The sequence below is a fragment of the Drosophila rhopaloa genome, unplaced genomic scaffold, assembly GCF_018152115.1.
Source record: "Drosophila rhopaloa isolate 14029-0021.01 unplaced genomic scaffold, ASM1815211v1 contig_3, whole genome shotgun sequence".
Classification (NCBI taxonomy): domain Eukaryota; kingdom Metazoa; phylum Arthropoda; class Insecta; order Diptera; family Drosophilidae; genus Drosophila; species Drosophila rhopaloa.
This window is the reverse complement of record NW_025335123.1, coordinates 24,352,510-24,368,756: the sequence shown is the minus strand read 5'-3', so window position 1 is coordinate 24,368,756 and position 16,247 is coordinate 24,352,510. Positions and strand designations below refer to the sequence as shown.

General features: G+C 38.6%; 1 protein-coding gene across 1 annotated transcript; it reads left to right on the top strand.

The window, feature by feature from the left end:
* The first annotated feature begins 14,652 nt into the window (after positions 1-14,652).
* On the top strand, positions 14,653-16,174 carry LOC108046890. Its single transcript, XM_017126844.1, has 2 exons — positions 14,653-14,878; positions 15,351-16,174. Exon 2 carries the CDS (start codon positions 15,483-15,485, stop codon positions 16,074-16,076), a length of 594 nt encoding a protein of 197 aa, XP_016982333.1. The 5' UTR covers positions 14,653-14,878; positions 15,351-15,482; the 3' UTR covers positions 16,077-16,174.
* The last annotated feature ends 73 nt before the right edge of the window (positions 16,175-16,247 follow it).

Sequence of the window (16,247 nt, the reverse complement as noted above, 5' to 3'; positions counted from 1 at the left end):
AAGTTTTTATCCCAGTCCTGCTGTCCCAAACATGAGAACACTGTATATACAAACGTGTGTTTATCTTTGGCTGGCGTCTGCATTTACGCCTTGGTCTCGGGACTGGCCCAAACAATTTGTCGTTGTCCTGCGGACTTGGCAGTGGATCCTGTTGCTTTTGTTGTCCTGTCAGCTGCTTTTCCCTTGCCTTCGGATCGCCCAAGCGGGAGCAATCGATTTTCTCGGGGCTTAAGTCGAGTAAAACTCAACCTTAAAAATGCGCTTAAGTTTTATTGTATTCCAATCTCATTAACTTCTTTTATTATTATTTGTGTTTTGCTTTCCTCTTCTTGTTTCTCTTTCCGTGTTCCTTTGCCCAATTTACGCATCTTAGACTGCGTGACGTATGTAATCCATATTATATATATTTGGCTATATGTGCGAGCGTGCAAATAAAATCGCATAAAAAAGCAATATCCTTCACTTATTTGACATTTGGGCCTACATTAATGAGGCCCATCCCAAAACTTTGGCCCGGGATAAGAATAAGGCGTATCCGTGACATAGGTGTTGGGTTGAACACATTAGAAAGGGGATATAATGATTAGTTAGATACAAACATTGGAGAATATTAATTGTAATCCTTCTATACACTTAGATCTTAGTCCCTTTAAAATCTCAAATGATCCCTTTTGAGGGCCATTTCACAGAGACGTGGGATTATTTCTCAGTTAGTGTGTATTATGATTAATGAGTATTTTTGGCCATGACCAGACGAAAGGAATGGAATTTAATCAGATTGTCATGCGTTTTGATTTGAGCTTAAAGGTCAGGAGGCTTTTAAAACTGAATTTCTGCAGAGGATTATGCCATCTCCGTATCATTCAATATGTATATATGTGCCTTCCTTTCATTCTGTTCCTGCTCAAAGTCCCTGACATCATTAATGTCACTGCCCCAGCCCCACAGATTGGAAAAAGCGGGAGGTCAGGGGGCTTACATACATACATATTGTCAGTTGTGTCATCCAACTGTTGACATTCCACCCAAAACACCCACTCCGGGCTCTCCTGTTTGCCTTTTGTTGCATTTTGCATGTTGTACTTCGATTTGCATAATCTTAATCTTTTGCACTCGCCAGGGATTTGCAGGCAGGAGCAGGCTACATCGGAATCGGGGAGACAGAGGAGAAGAAATCAGAAAACAGAAATCAGAAAACACAGGCGAAACAAAAGGAAAGTGGCTGCGATAGCATCATCTGGGCTAAGCCCATTCGAGTATTGACCGGGTTTTCACAGGAATCGAGAGTTGGCCACCAGTCTGCCCAACTTTTGTGCCATCTCCCATTTGCATCTGGTTGCAGTTCAATTGTTTCCGGCCAACCAATTGCCCCAAATGAAGTCCCAAATTCCGGGCACAAAAATGTCATACGGAACTTCGCAATGTGTTCGCATTTGGAGAATGTAGGAATTTTGCAGGTCGTTTGAAGCAATTGAAAAAGTTTGATTTTAATTTTTCATATTCCTAATTAAAATTTTCCATATTTGTAACTTTTTAAACATTTATACAAAAATATCCGAAAAATGTATCAAAATGATTTCAACCACGAAGTCTGAATTGGAGCTTGATCCACGAACAGAGGGGTATTTAATCACAGGTGAAGTTAATGTCAATGGAACATCCAAAGAAAGCTGCTCATTCCAATTAAATAATGATAGTGTTTGTCTAGGAATATGTGGCCTTCTCGGGCATTGAACATATTGGTTTTGTAACGTCTGGAGTCCTTTCAATTAAGCCCTAAGTAAATTATTTATTTGAGCACTTAAGTTGATAATTACACCTTGCTCATTATGTTAAAATGAATAGTCATTATATTGCCAAGAGATATTGCTTAGGAATAGTAAAAATTAAACATTTTTGGTTCACTTAATAGCCGGATTCCATGGCAACAAAATAGCAGAATGTGATATTATAAGCCGGTAGAGTCCGGCTATAAGTAACCTCAAGTAAATGGTCGAAGGTCTTAAATTTGTTTTCCTTTTTCCCTGTCCTTTTCCCCTCCCAATTTCGCACCACCCCCCAGATTTTCCACGCCCGGGGCTTTGAATTCTCTTGGGTGCATTCGGAAATTTACTGAGCCATGCGCTTTGTTGGTTTTCAATCAAGAGTTTGTTTATCAATGTTTTGCTGGCAACAAAAGCTAATGGCTAATAACAAGCTGGCAGCAATAATCCCCGATCCCCCTGGAAATATGCTGCAATCATCGTGCATCGGAGGCAATGAACTTCATCGGAACCTCGCAACCCCAATGCCAAGTCGATCCGAAAGCGAGGCGCCCGCGTTCTGCGTTCATTTACACAGGGAGAAATAAATATGGCATAATATGGATGACAATTTAATGAATTTACTTAACATACTGTGAAGAATATATCAAAAAAGTCCAAATTATATGCTGAGCCACTTTACAGGATTCGAGTGAAAATATCTGTTCCACCTAACAATTTGTAAATGATATCGGGACAACTTTTTTTTCTGTGTGGCCCACCAATCAATTTTTGAAACGTGTTTTTTCTTTTTTGTGGCACTTGGCACTGACCCAATCCAGCAGAATCTGGAGCACAACTTTGTTGAAAGTTTTATGCAGCTCGTGGGAAAGTTGGCAGTTGAATCCAGGGCGGCAGGGAGTTCGCTGCTCCAAACTCACGCTAATTACTCAACTAAAGGGGCAACTTGGTGATGGCATGAATAGTTGCCGTTTCAAGTTGCATCTGTGAGATACATATGGGGAAATGGGAAAATGGGAAAATTTAAAGGTCAAACATTTTGTACGTAGCATCGTTGGGCAATTAAAAGCAATGTCTGATTAGTGTAAGGGAAATGTTTGAACATTTTGCAGATCTTATTAGAAGACTTACCGCAGGAGTTTGTTATCTCAAAGTTATAAATCAAATATTAGCTTGTTTACTTTAATTTTTTAGGCACATCATTAATTGTGTTAAAGTCCTTTCTTAGTCCAAAATGTGTGTTTTTTAATGGCTCTTGTAAATCTTCTAGCTTATCTTTTATTAGTTCCAATACATTTTAATGTTGATGCCATGCAAATGCCTTACAAAAACGTGACTTTAAATAGTAGATTTCATATTAAAATTCAGGGGCAACAGCAAATTGTTGTATGTCTTCTTAAGTCTCATGGGAAAAATCCTGATTTAATCGCAACTGAGCGACATTTGTTGTTCGGAAACTTATCCAGCAAAGATTTGTGCGGTAATCATTTATACGTATCTACGAACATCTCCTACTTCCAAGTTCGACGTGCGCTGGCCATAAAAACCTCGGTAAATTACCATAAAGCAAAGTTGGAAAAAAAGTTGAGACAGGAATGCGAGGCATGTATAGGCTATCGCCCGATCCGAAGCTATATACGCAGATATATATGTACTATATAAAAATGGGTAGCGAGTGTTGGCACGCAGCTTTCAAATCACAGTACCATTTAATGGCGGCACGCAAACACGCTCGCATACACTCTAAGAAAAAACAGTCTATTTTTTAGAAATAAACACATTTAGGTTTAGAAAATAACAATTTCTTCTAGGCTTAAAATAGCTTTTTCCTACCTGATACATAATTTGTATAAATACAATATACCCTTTTGCTTTAAGAGTAACGTTATTAAACTTTACTAAAACGATTTCTATAACCTTTTTTGTAATTTTTTACTGGAAAATGTTTCCATTGTATAATAAAATAATAAATAATTTTTAGACGATTTTGTTGATTTGAAGAGAAACTCAATTGATTCAAGTGTAAATACTCCTACACGTTCACAAACAACAGCTGCGTTTAATGTCCTACAATGTTTGAGTGTGTAAATGCATGGAGGGGAGTTTCATGGGAGGTTTGGTGAAAACTTTTCGGTCTGCCAGCGAAAAAATTCAATTAATTATTGTCAAATTAAATGTAAAATATCAAAAGTTGCGCACGATGTAGAGCAATCATTTGATTAAACAGATCGCCTACTGAAAAGGGGGCGGTGAGCGGTGGGCAATGGGCGTGGCTAGTAGTCGTTCAGCTGACGGAAGTGGAAGCAGCCAAGGAAGTCGTTGGCATGTCGTCAATGTCACAAGTTGCCCAGGAAGCCGAGCATACGAGCAGTGGCAGCGCATTCATCATCGCTTGTAAGTGCCACGCCCACATAGCGCCGCCCGGAGGCGTTCATCATCAGCGGCAACAACAACAACAACATTATCATCATTCCAGCATCCACGTCAACTCTTCTGTCAACGCGACTGAGTCCTGTCAACAGTCTGCGCCAAAAGGCAACAGCCATCAGCCGAAGGCAACAACAGGTGCCAGTGCACAGAAAGAAATATTAAAAATATCAAGTGTAGCTAGCGGCCTAAACTATCGATTCTCAGTGGATTTGAAAACCCCCTTTGTTTGTTTTGCGAGAATTGACCAAATATAAAATTGTTCAGCTATGAATGCCAATTTAATGGAAAATTTGTAACGATTTCAACGAGGTATGACATTCCAAGGTCCGACAATTATTTCCCGAAACCGAAAATCGAGTTGCCTTTTTTCGGGTTTAGGCCATCAAAAACATAAATTTAAAGTTACATTTTTGAAGCGTTTTTTGTTGTAATTTTGCCAAAATAAGACGCACAGCCAAAAGAATGACTGTTTTGTGCAGCTGACAACCTACACAATCGATTCCAGGTGGATTTGGTAAATTTAATTTTTTGACCGATTTCCGCATTTTTCATAAGGGGTAACACTTGATTTTTTTCCAAATATGGCCCAAAATAACCTTTTTGAGGTGAGTATACCAATCGATTGCAAATTTTGTAACGAATTCAACGAGGTATGCCGTTCCAAGATCTGACCATTATTTCCAAGGGTTTTGATTAAAAAATTGAAAAATCGACTTCCATTTTTCCGGATTTTGGACATCAATAAAATCAATTTTATCAATTTTAGACACATTTTTGAAGCGTTTTTTGTTGTAATTTTGACAAAATAAGCCGCAAATCCAAAAGAATGACTGTTTTGTGTAGCTGACAACCTACACAATCGATTCCAGGAGGTTTTAGTAAATTTCATTTTTTGACCGATTTTCGCATTTTTGATAAGGGGTAACACTTGATTTTTTCCCAAATATGGACCAAAATAAAATTTTTGAGCTAAGTATATCATTTGATTGGAAATTTTGCAACGAATTCAACGAGGTATGACACTCCAAGATCTGACCATTATTTACAAGGGTTTTGATTCAAAATCCGAAAAATTGAGTTAATCGAGTTGTATCTATTCCAATTTTTGTTAATTTTCTCTAAAATATTACATTATTGATCTGGTACCTATCATTACAGTTCGGTAAAAAACAGTTTTGTTCTGGTTTTTCTGGGTAGGATTAATGCAAGAAGAGGCACCTCGAATTCTTGAAGTGTGCTTATTGACTTGATTGCTCGGTGGTTCGGCTGCAGCCAGGAGTCATAACATCGATCTAATCCCTCACTTAGGCCATATTAGCGCTAATAACTTGATGTAGTTAGACACAGGGTGCTGCAAAGGGGGTGTGGTTCAGTGGGTAGTTCGACGGGTGTGTGAGTGTTGCACACATGCCATTTGCATGCCGGGAAAGTGGGCGGGTGAAAGGTGAAAGTTCGAAAGCCATACACGCATTTCGAAAGCCATCGCCTAAGGCTTTTGTCCACTGTTATTCGAGTGAGTGTGCGATGGTGTGTGTGTCTGGGATGACAGTTGAAACTGATATTTAGGGGGAAAGACATTATGTAGAGGAGGCAGTGACTCCTCCGGATGCGGATGTGCGGATGCGGATGTGGATGTGGCTTCTGCTTACTCGTCTTTAATTATCTGGCTAATTTGATGAATGAAAGGCAGGCATTTCAAGCTAAACAAAAGGCACAAAGCAGCTCAAATACCAAGGATTAAATTTCCATTTTGATTGGAAATTTGCATTTCCTAACATATTTAGTTTACTTTATTCCTTGATTTGAATTGTTTCAGCATGATATCTATAAAATTTAACAACACAGATAATTTCAATAATTCCGATTGCATATATTGTTGCTATTTACTTGATCTTAAAAATGGTGGAAATAATTCAGTAAGGCATATTGTGGGCTACATAGATACATAGATAAATAACTATTTTATGCTTTTAAAAATTTAGAAATAATCACTCTGTAAAAATAATATTTTTGTTATTCCTTAAATAATCTGTTTATTTTAAGATATTAATTGGTGTTTTCTGGGCCAAAAGGGCGCCCAATAGACTACCCAAAATGTGTACTAAACGTTGAGATAAGGTTTTCTCCGTGAGTCAACTGGTTTGGTAGTTGAGCAACCTTCCTCGCCCACAATTGATTGGGGCACTTACAACATTGCTTATGTTCCCCGCCGGACTTTGAAGTTTATGCAAAGGGAAAGACTAAGGTTGAGGTGTTTTTTTTTTGTATTTCTTTTGGAGGAGAAATGGTTTCTGGTCTGGTTCGCTGGCGTTGGGGACTTCAAACATCCCGCCATTTGTTGGACCTCGAAAAAGTTTTGTGGCAGCGTGTTGCCTGGGGCATACTTTGCCAAATTGTTTTGGCCCCAGAATGTTCGCCTTCCTTCGCTTTTCTTGCACTTTTGTCTTGGTTCTCTGGAGCTATTCTTATCTAATAGTTTTTGAGCTGCATTTGAAACTGTCTACTGGCTCCTTACTGCATACCATTTATCAACACACGCGGCGTATGATTAATGTGAACTGGCACACAGAAGGAAAAAATGCTTAGATGACATGAACATCTTTTTGATGCTCAGAAATTTGTGATTGTTTCGCAGGTCGAAAATGATAAAACGATATTTTTTAAAATCTCCATTTGATAATGATATGTTTAAATATTATGATAATAATATCGAAATATAAATATATATTTATAATAAGGAGAAGAAAATATTTTGGATATTATTTATCTATTTGTTCTGTAATCATATTAAATCGAGGTACTCATTTTTTCAGTGCAGTTAGTGAAGTTCGTTTTGGCAATTAGATTGCATTGCGTGCAGCGGGTGTCCTAGAGAACGACGTCGTAGATGTCCTGGCATCAATCACGGACAACGCGGCGTATGCGTGATGCTAATAACATGCAATAAATTATTGGAGGGCGTGCGATGCTGGCGACAGCGATTTGTATTCAGAGGGAAATCCCTTGGGGGACTTGGAGCCACCTCCTTGTCGTCCGACCCCATTGATTCGTCATCAGTCACCTGGCCGGCATTTGAGCCGTGGGAAATCAGGGTAATAGGAAGGGAGGATGCTGCACAGGATATAGAGGATATACCGAATATACGTACAGGATATCATTAAGGACAGCACGAGTGGCTGCCTAATTACACATTAGCATTTAGTCCCCGGCACTTTGGTACTTGGCGATTGGCTCAACGGCATTGTCTCTCTGTCATTAATGTCATCTACTGGCAATTGATAGCCCTCACACAGACAAAAAGTACCCAATTTAATGAGAGCACATTTAAAACAAGACAACAACAAAATTCAAATAAATTATTTTATGAAAAGGAAAAATGTATGCGATATAGTAATGATCCTTAAGATCTTAAATGGTTTTAGTTTGAATATAAAAACTATGTGTAACTAGTGTAAGTTAAGTTTGATTTTAAATTTTATACTTTTAAATAGAATATTATATAGGCATTATTACTAGTATTAAATGTATATGAATTAATACATAATTAATATCATTGTTTTATTTTAAAAACGATTAGCCACTTAAATAAATAATATCTTATCGTTTTTTCCAGTGGATACCGAGTAGGTGTGTGTGTAACCAAAAGCCCAATGTTTCGAGTTCCCTGTTCAACGTTCGATGTTCAATGATGGCCCCCCAAGAACGTTAAGTCTTCAAATGGGAAACAATTTCGCCTTTGGGGCGTATCTTTACGATGTGATACCGGGGATATCCTGCAGCTCAAATACACACTGGTTAGAGGGTTTCAAGTAAAGGTCTTTAAATCAATTCCAGTTGTAATTATTTAATTTCATGCATTTAGATGAAAAATATATACTATATATATACAACCAAGTTAAGACACTTGTTTGTATTTCATTGTAGTTTTATTTTAAAAGGCTTAAAGCCTGACAACTTCTAATTACAGAGTGTCCATTTCGGGACGGTCATAATAGTTTTAACCACCCGGTTTTGCCTTTTATTTCGGCAGTTTATGGACAGTGGCTTTGGTACCATTATCTCAATCGCCGGTAGGAATGTAAATTGTGCACTCAATGGCTTCTCTCCCCTGGAGTGGCGTTAAATAGTGCTTTTTGGCCCACTGTGCACAATGGGCTCCAGACGGGACACTTTTGGCCCTTCAAACTGAAGCTCACGGCGGTGCTTACCGTCCTTCGTATTTCGTATTTCGTATTTTGTCCTGGCATTCTGCTATTTGGCTTACAGCATGACCAAAATAAAAGCCTCATTCTGGTGCGCAATGCCCACCCACTTCACCGCCCATTTGGAAACTGCCGGAAATGGCTTGTTTGTACGCACACACCCACGCACCCACACACACCCACACACCCACACAGAAACAGACAGACACACGGATAGACACACCTGGGAGGAAACACTTACACTTACGCACACATGGCTCACTCGACGGGGGGCGTGGCCAACGCCTTTTTTCGGTTTTCCCATCCAAATAGTCGGATATTTTTTTTCTGTCTCTCCTGCATTTTTCCCAACTGATGTACTTTTGGATGCCCTGCATAAAAAAGGATACCACTGCAGATTGAACAATACCAAATTGATTGGAATGTAATATTTTGAAATGGGAATTTCAAGGGTCATTACTTTATATTTTATGACATTCTTAGAAGCTTAGAACTTCAGGTATTAACTAATTTATAATGTGAAAATAATAGATTTTTTTCCATAAGCAAGAATATAAATTATCTCCGTGAGTGTGTTATTTGCCCCCCGTTTATCCTTATCCAAAAACCCACTCCCATATCGGCTGTTCCAGAACTACACCCACGTGTCCAGTTCAACCGTGGTTTCTTCATTCGCTAAGCCACTTAAGCCAAATCGCTTTATCATTAACACCTGCAAAAGATGCCGATGGAAACAAAAGAAAGAGTACGGTGTGCTGGCCAAGTGATATGGGACTTACTTTCCTTTTTGGGGCCCAGTTTTGGTATTTGCATTCTTCGCCCCTCGGTGATTTGCATTGATATGTTTGCACAGCGCTCCATGTGGTTTTTTTTCGAGTGTATACTTTGTTTGCATATTTCTTATGCGTATTTCCACCCGCCTAAAAACGGGAAAAAAAATAAACGAAAATTGCACGCAGCCAAACAAACAAACAAAAGTAGAATTTCCAATCATCAGTCCCCACGAAAATTCACCCATCGCAAAGTGTTCTGGCAATTTGGCATCTCTTGTCATTTACATTTAGAAGACGAAAGGGGGTTTCACTTTTCGAGTGTCATATTTATTTAGCGTCTTTGCTCGAGACAAATCCCCTTTTTCCTACACCCAAAAACGCGGAAAACAAATCCAAGCTGATGCCACAAACGATTTCGGAATTTAAAAAGGCATTTGGCGTGGGCAACTCAACTCAACTGGCTGAAATCGGTGGGATGTGGCTGTATAAAGTGCGCAATTAGCTAAAAGACAATTGAAGCAATTGGCAATAATTGAAATTGGTGGTCTTAAATGGCGGGCAATTAGGTTAACCGACTAATCTCAATGACTAATCCTTATGTAAAGCATTTCCCTGTCAAACAATGCATTGAATTATTACGGCATCTTCAAGTGACAATATACCTTCTTACATTTCTAAGGAAGGAATGTAAAGTGAATACTTAAATTCTCACACCAAACTTGAATTGCCGACCTAAACCAAACCCCGAAAAAAAGTTTACCTCAAACGACATACATATTTACAAAAGTTTCAATACCCATGGGGGGTTTTGAGATAAGTTCCCCGGCTTTGCCGATTGCGCCTCATTACAGTGTTAATTGAGAGTAATTGTATTTCAAAGTGAATTGGTGACCCCGACAAAATAAGTTTTCAAATCGATATAAAGATAATCGCACCTGTATACACGGTGTGTGTGTGTGTATTAACTTTTGGTCATCGAAAAGAGCAGACTGACAGAAGGGAAAAGGTTGCGGGGATTTACGGGGACAACTTCATTGAGCAGGAAGCTCGTAAAACAGGCGAATGGCGACCCAAACTTAAAGATACAATTTGGGATTATAACTCAAAGGTTTCCCTTTCCCTTTTTTTATTTGTGTGTTAAAGGGAACAACTTGAACCTTTTGGCTGCCCTGGAAAACCAGACTCTTCTGTTTGACTTGGCCTGTGAATTTGCGTTTTGCATATTGTTTGTTTTTGCAGTGGGTTCACCTGCACCACCCAAAAAAAAGAACCACCTTCGAAAAACCACCCAAAACCATTTGCTCTGCACTCGAGAGCTGCAATAAAAATTTTGTTGGCGCCAGGGAGTTTTTTCCTCTAGTTTTTGCCCCACTCTTTGGCTATTTATTTTTTTATTTGGCCCGTGACCCAATGACTTGGTCCTCGTTCTTATTTTGACTTGGCCCAGACTCGCTGGCGTCGACATTCAGTTCGTTGCACTTTTGTGGCCCAGTAATCGGAGGTTCGATTATCTCTGTTTTTGGGAATTACCATTTTTAGGAACTGAAAGATGGGACATCTGTCTGCGGGAAAGGAACCTTCTTTATTTGCCAGCTGAGAAATAAGATGCATGTTTTTCCAAAAGAAAAGAGGGGAAGTTATGAGTGGGTGCTCGGAAACACCCACATATTCCCACATAAATTATGCGGCATTTCCCCTTCACAAAAACATTCAGCATAAACTTATTCAGCACAGCACATGCGACGCCAAGAAAGCTTGCTTTTTTACATAAAGCTTATTTTGGTGGAAGTCGCTGCTTAAGCCCACAACTTTGTAAGCTAAAAACTATAATAAACTTTAAGCCTTGATCTGTGTCCATAAAAATCAATTTAATTTATACAAGTATTTATAATTAAACAGTCGTTTGGGTGAATAAAGTAATAAATAGGAATGTTATACTGAGATAAGCTTAGGGAGTTCAATAGGTTCATTTATTTGGAAAATTTTATATTATTTAATTTGAAAACAATAACTCAAAAAAATTTAAAAAATATGGCATTTTAAACTATATATATAGTAGATTTAGATTAATATTCAGATTAGAGTTAAATTCATTATTTTATTAGGGCGGAAAATAAATTAAAGAAGAAAGACAATACAAATAATATAATTCAAGTTAAATGATAGAGTTATTTTATTGTTATAAATGGTTTTGATATTTAAGATATGTATTTAATATTTTTCATATAGTGATATATGTTTTTTACAAGATATTATTCTGAGGCTTAAGAATTTAAGTGGTCCCCAGCCTTTTAGATACTTTCCCATCGAATGACAACTAATTACCTCCAGTTATCATTCGTTTGTTTAGCAACTGGTTATATAATTCCACAGATGAGCACCCACAAGTATATATATACATATATACATATATATTTGGAGATACCTCCAAATGGGTGTCCTAAACCTGCCGACTCACGTTTCGCCAGCCAGACAGGTTGAGTTGCCCCATTAGCCGAGAGTTTCTTTCGGATGAAGCAATACTCGTATAAGAAGTGTGCCCCACTGGATTCGGATTCGCTTGGAACCACCGAAGGCACCAAGAGGCATCACTGAACCCACTGAACCCACTGGATATGTGTGGTTGCGATTGCAGTGGCGGTGTCATCATCATGACAACTTCGCGAATACACAGAAAATACCAGGCATAATTCGCAGAGCATGATCTCACGTGCTTATCTGTATATGGGCATCATTTGGGGAATAAATTTCGTGGAATTATGCAAAGCATGTGACTTGTATCTTATTGCATTTATAATGGTCATTATTATTTTCGGCGTTTGTTTTATTTATTTAACTAAGAGTTTATCCTGCTTTTTAATGGCTTCAGGTTTTGTGCGTATCCTGCTTCTAATGTACTCCAGAGCTCAAAAATAATTGTTTTTTATTTTGACATTCCAATAGTTTTTGAATATTTTGCATATACAATTATTTGTTTTTACTTCTTTATTAATTTTCCCATGAACATGTAACGCCATTCGCCGGCTTCGTTTGATTAGAGCGCCAAAACAAATTAATGACGCAAATTGGGCAAACAAAAAAGGTGGAAAAATAGGCAGGCACAAAACACAGCTCAACACAAGGAACACGAGACCAAGAGCCAACAAACAGTCATTGAGAAAAGCCATAACCACTTGGCTAGACCAAAACTCAGCCTGTCGAGAGTCATTTGTGGCTTAGTCAGCGATCTCCGGGGAATTTGGGACCTAATAGATTTGCATGCGACCAAGCCAATTGCACTGTGGCGAAAAATTACCCAGAAAACACACAAAAACTTGGTGAAATATCGGCGCCAGTCAGGCGATGCGTTTTTCTTTACCATTTTACATCAAACTTAAAAAACACTTTCTATTTTAAAGTTTCTTTAGTGTTTTATTTTGTTGGTTTTAGCTTAAAATACTTACCAATTAAGGTTATAACTCTTGTTTGTTTGTTTAGTAGTTGTATCTTGGTTAAGTAAACTATTTTAGTTTTATGGTAATACTTAGTTTATTTCAATATACCTTTCTGGATTCGTGTATTAGTTTTAACAAAAAGTATTAAAGTTAACAAATTATTATTATTTTTAAAGAAACACTTTGAGCCTGTAAAGTAAGATGGGAAAAGTTTTACCAAGCAAATGTAATTTTCTAAGATTAATTTAAATTCACATCCAATGGCCTCTTAAATGAATATTTCCAAAAATGTACTTAATCCATTTAAAATAGCCACAGTTCCACTGTGCATTAGCTGAGGCTCTGGGTAATTGCACTTCATCCATTGAAGCATTGTCCACTGCGCCACATTGCAACAGGTTCTTGGATTTTTGGCTCCCTCTCGCTGAGTTTTAATTATTTCCATATTTCCACAATTTATGTTGAACTTTTCCCGCATATCCCCCCTACACTCCTCTTTCCCCTGGATTTAGTCAAGGGTCTGATTGCACAGTGGGCACATTTTTTAATTGCTTTGACAGCCATTCACTTTTTGCGGCCGAGGATCCTTTTGCAATCGCACTTCCCACCTGCTTGCCAAAGAATATGTGCCTGCCTTCGCCTGGCTGGCTGTATAAAGTATAAAATAGTATAGCATGGTGCTACTATATCTCATGCATCTGGGGTCTCCTTGGCAAACACAACTTAATTAAGCTGCCTTGTTGTGGCCGCGGGCAATTGCTTAATTTGCATTCGTCTCTCGCCGAATTGCGCTTCAGCAGCAAGTTTTGATGTCCAGCCACCTAGATCGATGGATATGCAAACAGAGAGATAGATGACCGGACTCCATAGGTTATATAACTCAACAAAAATATTTGTAAAAATTCTGCAAGGTTTCTATACAAAAGATTCATACAAAACCATTACAATATTGTTGGTGCAATAATTTATGATAAAGACTTTTGAGTCTTTTAAATAGATATGTACAATTGGAAGAGCTCTAAGAAAATTTTCTATTTAAGTCTATTATTTAACTGGCTGAGTAACTTTTCCTTAGTGTAGATAAATTAATAGTTGGCTTTTTAGGAGGCGGACAGTGATTGGAACTCACCGTTTTCTAACAGAATTCTAATTGAATTTTCAAAACTTGAAATCGGAGACAGCTGACAGTCAACTAGGCAACAAACTTATGGTAATTTGCAAATCAAACAATTTTCCACTAACAGAACGGGAAAATAAGAACTTAAGAAAAAAACAAATTTATAAGTATTTTCTAATTTATAATTCTCCAACATTTCCAACTACGCCTGCTATATTTTCTGCCAACAGAATCAATGATTTTCAAATTTTTATACCCTTGCAGAGGGTATTATAATTTCAGTCAAAAGTTTGCAACGCAGTGAAGGAGACATTTCCGACCCTATAAAGTATATATATTCTTGATCAGCATCACCAGGAGAGTCGATCTAGCCATGTCCGTCTGTCCGTCTGTCCGTCTGTCCGTCTGTCCGTCTGTCCGTCCGTCCGTCCGTTTCTACGCAAACTAGTCCCTCAGTTTTAAAGCTATCTGCTTGAAACTTTCCCAAAAGTTGTCTTGCTATTGCAGGTAGTATATAAGTCGGAACGAGCCGGATCGGGCCACTATATCATATAGCTGCCATATAACTGAACGATCGGAAATGCCATAACTTTGGTGTTTTTAAAGTTAGGAAGTTGGGATTTTCTATGGGTTTTATTTTTGGCCAATCAGTCTGACCTACCAAATTTCATAAGGATCGGCCGACTATATCTTATAGCTGCCATATAACTGAACGATTGGAAATGCCATAACTTTGGTGTTTTTAAATTTAGGAAGTTGGGATTTTTTATCAGTATTAAGAATGCATCATATAAATAATTTTGGAGAATATAATTTACAGAATATTCTGCAAGGGTATATCAACTTCGGCTCCGCCCGAAGTTTGCTTTCCTTTCTTGTTTCACATCAATTTTCTTTGCGGAAACTGTCAGTACGTAAGTCGACCTGCCACCAGCCAGATGGCATAGAATCAGAAGTAAAATCGTCTGTGAACACACAAAAACACACAAAAAAAATCTCGGAAAAAAATTACACCAGAAATCTGGACAAAATTTCACCGATTCGTGCTCGATTAGATTCAAAATTTTCTTTCGGCCCAACTATAAGATAGTGAAACAAAACCACGGTGTGTCGAGTGTGTGTTAAATTTAAATCGCGCTTAAATTAATTGGTCCTTCAGGTGAGTTTCAGTCTTGTAATAGAGATTGGTCGACTTGAGGTTTAGGTGGAGGTCTTCTTTAGGAGAGAGAATTACCACTAAGTACCATGTTAGTTGGATCTTTGGTCATTCTCTTCATAAAATGTAAGCCAAATGAGTCTTAGGAATTCATAGAATTGTTATATTTTTTAAAATTAAAACTTAATTTTAAGCCACAGCATACTAAGATTAAAATGTTCATTGGTAGTGGTAAAAATGGTGTAATATTCTTTAATTAATTAAAATAAATATGATTTTTGTAATTAAGAGTAACGAATTTAGTTATTTCTCACACTTGTTTTATTATTCTGTATTAATATTCTTTAATTAATTAAAATAAATATGATTATTGTAAATAAGAGTAACGAATTTAGTTATTTCTCACACTTGTTTAATATTCTGTATTAATATTCTTTAACTAATTAAAATAAATACGATTGTTTTATTTTTGCAGCTGACTTGGGAAGAATATGTGCTCCATCTGCTAGTGCTCGAAGGCGGGAACAGAGGCGTGTCCGTTCCGGGATACAGATAGTCCAGACAGGCCGCAGGCTCAAGAGGACCCAGAGGAGACCCCCTCCTAACCATGGGCAAGAAGGGCAAGGGAAAGGGAAAGAAGGGCAAGAAGCCCGCGGCAGTGGTGGCCCCCGTCGAGGCACCACCATGTCCTCCGTGCCCGGAACTGCCGAAGCAGATGCAGCCACTCGACGCGTGTCCGGAATCCAGTGGACCCCACGATGTACTCCGGGCCCAGCCGAATCATTATCCGGCACTCCTTCGCATTCCGGAAACGATGGCGGTGGTGGGATCGGAGAATGGGTGCTACGACAGCATCTGCAAGCTGCTGAGGGCCGGATTCCGGTGCGCCGAGAGGGTCTTCGTGATGGCCCCGTGGGGCAACTATGTGGTCTTCCGGTACCACAACAACAACGACTTCATCTACTTCCTGTTCGATGGATGCACCTGCGATGTGAACAGGTTCCGGTACTTGGACCTCAGCTGTGGAACGGCCGGATTCCTTTTCTTCGACAACATGCACGACGTCATCAGCTATATCATCCAGTCCCGAAAGACGCGTCTCTATCTGGAGAATCTCAACAAGATCGCCATCGACCAGATTGTGGAGGAGTACGGCGCTGTAACCTACACCCAAAAGGCCAAGTGCATGCGGTTCGCTTGAGTGGGTCACCCCTGGTGACCCATGATCCCAAATACGACACCCGGTTTTTTCATGCAACATTTGGTACAGATCTTTTTCAGTAAATAACTTGGAACTAAGTGGTCGTTTTTTTGGGGAATCCAATTTTTTATTTTAAGAAAAACTGAAATTTAAGGTCTATTTCTATTGGTT

Excerpts from the sequence above, each read along its gene's own strand:
- LOC108046890 (XM_017126844.1), top strand. The coding sequence starts at position 15,483 with ATGGGCAAGAAGGGCAAGGGAAAGGGAAAGAAGGGCAAGAAGCCCGCG.